Below are 3,866 nucleotides of genomic sequence, written 5' to 3'. Positions count from 1 at the left end.
GTGATCCGCCCGTCTCGGCCTCCCAAAGTGCTGGGATTACAGGCTTGAGCCACCGCGCCCGGCCTTAACAAGTGTGTTTTTGATGAAATAATACATGAAAACGCTCATGAGTAAGAAAAAAGTTTTATAAAAGCATTATCCTACTTTTGTTAAAAATGAATATGTATATGTGTATGAATAAAAGTAACCAGCAGAAAATGTAACAAAATTTTAATGGTGAGTTTTGCTAGATGCTTTTAACTTTCTTTGTATTTTTCTGTATTTTCTACAGTAAATCTGTATTATTTTAATAATTTGAAAAAACCCTAATATGTTATAATAACTGGACATCTAATCTCTCTGCATCTGTGAAAGGCCGTTCTTTACATCTTAATAACCAAATCCAAAGGTTGGTTATCAAAAAGCAAAAGGGGAGATCATAAATAGATTGGAAATTGGGTGCTGACTCCCATCAGCTGCAGGTGGCAGCCTGGAGCATTATTTTCTTTGTTTTCCTTCAGCTTTTAAGTTCTGGGGTACATGTGCAGGATGTGCAGGTTTGTTAAACAGGTAAACATGTGTCATGGTGGTTTGCTGCACAGATCATCCCATCCCTAGGTATTAAGCCCAGCACCCACTAGTTATTCATCCTGATGCTGTCCCTCATCCCACCTCCCACCCTCTGACAGGCCCCAGTGTGTGTTGTTTCCCTCCATATGTTCATGTGTTCTCATCATTCAGCTTCCACTTCTAAGTGAGGACAAGCAGTATTTGGTTTTCTGTTCCTGCGTTAGTTTGCTGAGAATAATGGCTTCTAGCTTGCAGCACTATTTTCAAAAGGATTCTGAGCTAAGTCCACATTCCCCATGGGACAGTGCTGGGATAAATGAGCAACACCTAGCATGGGTAAGGGCTGATGGGGTAAAGTATGAATGTCAGCCTATTTATCATTCCTCAGTGCTGGACAGCACCTTGGAAGACATCTGGTTGAAGTCCCTTATTAACAGATGAGGCAACTGAGGTCCAGAGATATGAAGGGACTTATTCAAGGTTCTAAAGGTAGAGCCAAGACAGGCTTTGGTCTCGACTCTACTTTCAGCTAATTTGTTCATGCTCACGCGGTTCTCTCCACCACAGTGATATGGTAGGAATTCATCCATCCTGGCCTCTGATAACACAGATCTCTCCATACACTCTTCACCCCTTTGGCAGTCCTGCCAAAGACGCCTGGTCTCCCCTGACTCTGTTTCTTAGGTTGTGATGCTCTTCTCCATACAAACTGTCTTAAGCAGAGAAAACCCACTAAAACCACATCCAAAGGCTTGCCGATTTTACCGATTTTACCAGTAGGTGGCAGTACCAACAAGGAATGGACCAAAAAAGCAGACACTTGCAGTGTACTTAACCAAAACTCAGAAAGAAAAGCCCCTTAGAATGCAGTGTTTTGCAGACACATTTTTATGGAGGCACTTAAAATCTACAAGGCACATAAACAAAGGAGTGGAAGGAAATATAACAAATATTAAAAGCAGTTTTCAAAAGAGGTGGCATTTTAAGTTCACTTTCCTTAAACTATTTTGCATCTTCTATATCTTGTACAATGAACAAAAATTTTTCTTAATAAACCTACTAAAATCATGTCAGGTTATTTCAATACAATTTATGCGGACTCTGAAAAGACATTACAAAAGCTTTTGGAAATGTGATAATCTCTATTTCTGTCTCATGTCACATAATCATGCAAATAATAAGTGTGAAAAAAATGATGGAATCCTGTAATACTTACTGATTGATTGATTGAGACAAGGTCTCACTATGTTACCCAGGCTGGTCTCAAACTCTTGACCTCAAGCAATTCTTCTGCCTCAGCCTCCAGAGTAGCTGGGATTATAGGTGAGTCACTTCATCTGGCTAAATTCTGTAACGCTTTAGTCATGTTAATGTATTTTAGGCCAGGTGCAGTGACTCACACCTATAATCCTAGCACTTTGGGAGGCCAGCCGAGGTGGGCAGATCGCTTGAGCCCAGGAGTTCAAAGACCAGCCTACGCGACATGGCAAAACCTTGTCTCTATAAAAAATACAAAAATTAGCCAGGCATGATGGTCCCAGCTACTACACCTATAGTCCCAGCTACTCAGGAGGCTGAGATGGGAGGATCATGTGAGTTTGGGAAGTTGAGGCTGCAGTGAGCTGTGATCATGTCACTGTACTCCAGCCTGGGCAACAGAGTGAGACCCTGTCTCAAAAAATAAAATAAAATAGAATAAATCTTATTACCGTTACTTTTTTTAGTGATAGATTTAGTTAAATTGGAGGCATAACATTGAATTACTAGCACATGCATCTCTTTCAAGATGACTTTTTAAAATGTTCCCTTGCTTGGGTGAAGAGGATTTACACAATGATTATGCTGTTTCATCTCAAAGCAACCTAAAATTTAACACTTTAGGGTATTGGTTTCTGTAAGCTAAATGTTAATGTATTTACAAATAAATGTACTGGTATCTCTGGAGTAGGTATATATGTATGAGTGTATTTAGTAAGTGTCCCTTACTATACATTAGTGCAAATGTCAAGGTTTTTTCCCCCCTTTCTGGCTAACTTCTTAATTTCAACTCTTATTTCAAGATACTTCCTTAACACTCTTCAAACATAAACTTAATTGTGAGCCAAGTTTGACTACAGAAAACAAGGTTCTTCGTTGAGAACCTGCCCTGAATCCTTACCTGGCATCACAGGAATGATTTGACTCTCTGGTCCCCAAAAGGCGGAATGATTCCTCTTCTCTGTGTTTGATAATGCAGGTGGCTTGTTTGGAGCAGTGGCTTTCTGAGACTTTTCCACCAAGGAGTCAACCCCTACATCTTCACTCGGCCCTGTGGTTCTTGGCAGGGCAGGACTAGCTGCCATGTGGGTTACCATCTTGCGGTCCAGGCCCACTGAAGTGTGGAAGAGCTACTGTTAGTTGCTGGATTTCTTTTCTGAGCTTTAATACTGAAAGCACTACATCTGCAGCTCATTTAGAATCATGGATATTTGGATATAATAGCCCACTCATCTAAGACATGTCAGAGGACCACAAAAATCTATTCTCTCTTGTTTTCAAATGGGTAATCTGTTCTTTCTTCTTCCAATAGTCAGCTTTCCAAATGTTACACATAAAGAAATTGACAGGGCCCAGCATGGTGGCTCATGCCTATAATCCTAGCACTTTGGGAGGCAGAGGTAGGAGATCACTTGAGCCCAGGAGTTCGTGACCAGCCTGGGCAACAAGGCAAAACCCCATCTCTACAATAAATAAACAAAAATTAGCTGGGCATGGTGGCACATGCCTGCAGTCCTGGCTACTGGGAAGGCTGAGGTGGGAGAAACGCCTAAGCCTGGGGAGGTCGAGGCTGCAGTGAGCCATGATCATGCCACTGCACTCCAGCCTGGGTGACAGTGAGAACTGGTCTCAAAAAAAAAAGAAAAAAAGAAATGGACAAATACTAAATGTAAACTTAAGGTTTTGCGACTCTTTGTCCTTCCTCAAATCCATACTTCATTAAACTTTTGTCAGTTTTTCTTCTTTCTTACAGGGCATTTCTATGTGTATGACATTATAAGACTGATTTACAGCTCTGGCTCTGACTTAGCCATACCTTGGTGTATTGTAAATTTTCTTAAAAAAATTATCAAAACAAAACATCAAATCACGTCAGTTTTTAAGAAAGCACATGATATGCAGCATTTTTAGGATAGAAAAAACCTGGAAAATTGAAAAAAATTAAAAACATAAGCAATATTGAAAATTTAGGCCAGGCGCGGTGGCTCAAGCCTGTAATCCCAGCACTTTGGGAGGCCGAGACGGGCGGATCACGAGGTCAGGAGATCGAGACCACCCTG

At 40.9% G+C, this 3,866-nt stretch overlaps 1 protein-coding gene across 1 annotated transcript in view; it reads right to left on the bottom strand.

The window, feature by feature from the left end:
• The window catches only part of LRP11 (low density lipoprotein receptor-related protein 11), a 48,605-nt gene that overhangs the window by 15,442 nt on the left and 29,297 nt on the right, over positions 1 to 3,866 (bottom strand). Inside the window, exon 5 of the mRNA XM_011947368.1 lies at positions 2,708 to 2,920. Coding sequence (XP_011802758.1) covers positions 2,708 to 2,920 — 213 coding nt within the window. The remainder of the gene's footprint in view (positions 1 to 2,707; positions 2,921 to 3,866) is intronic.

Source organism: Colobus angolensis, unplaced genomic scaffold, assembly GCF_000951035.1.
Source record: "Colobus angolensis palliatus isolate OR3802 unplaced genomic scaffold, Cang.pa_1.0 Scaffold263, whole genome shotgun sequence".
Lineage (NCBI taxonomy): Eukaryota > Metazoa > Chordata > Mammalia > Primates > Cercopithecidae > Colobus > Colobus angolensis.
Note: the sequence above shows the minus strand (reverse complement) of the source record. Positions and strands in the feature narration are given on the sequence as shown.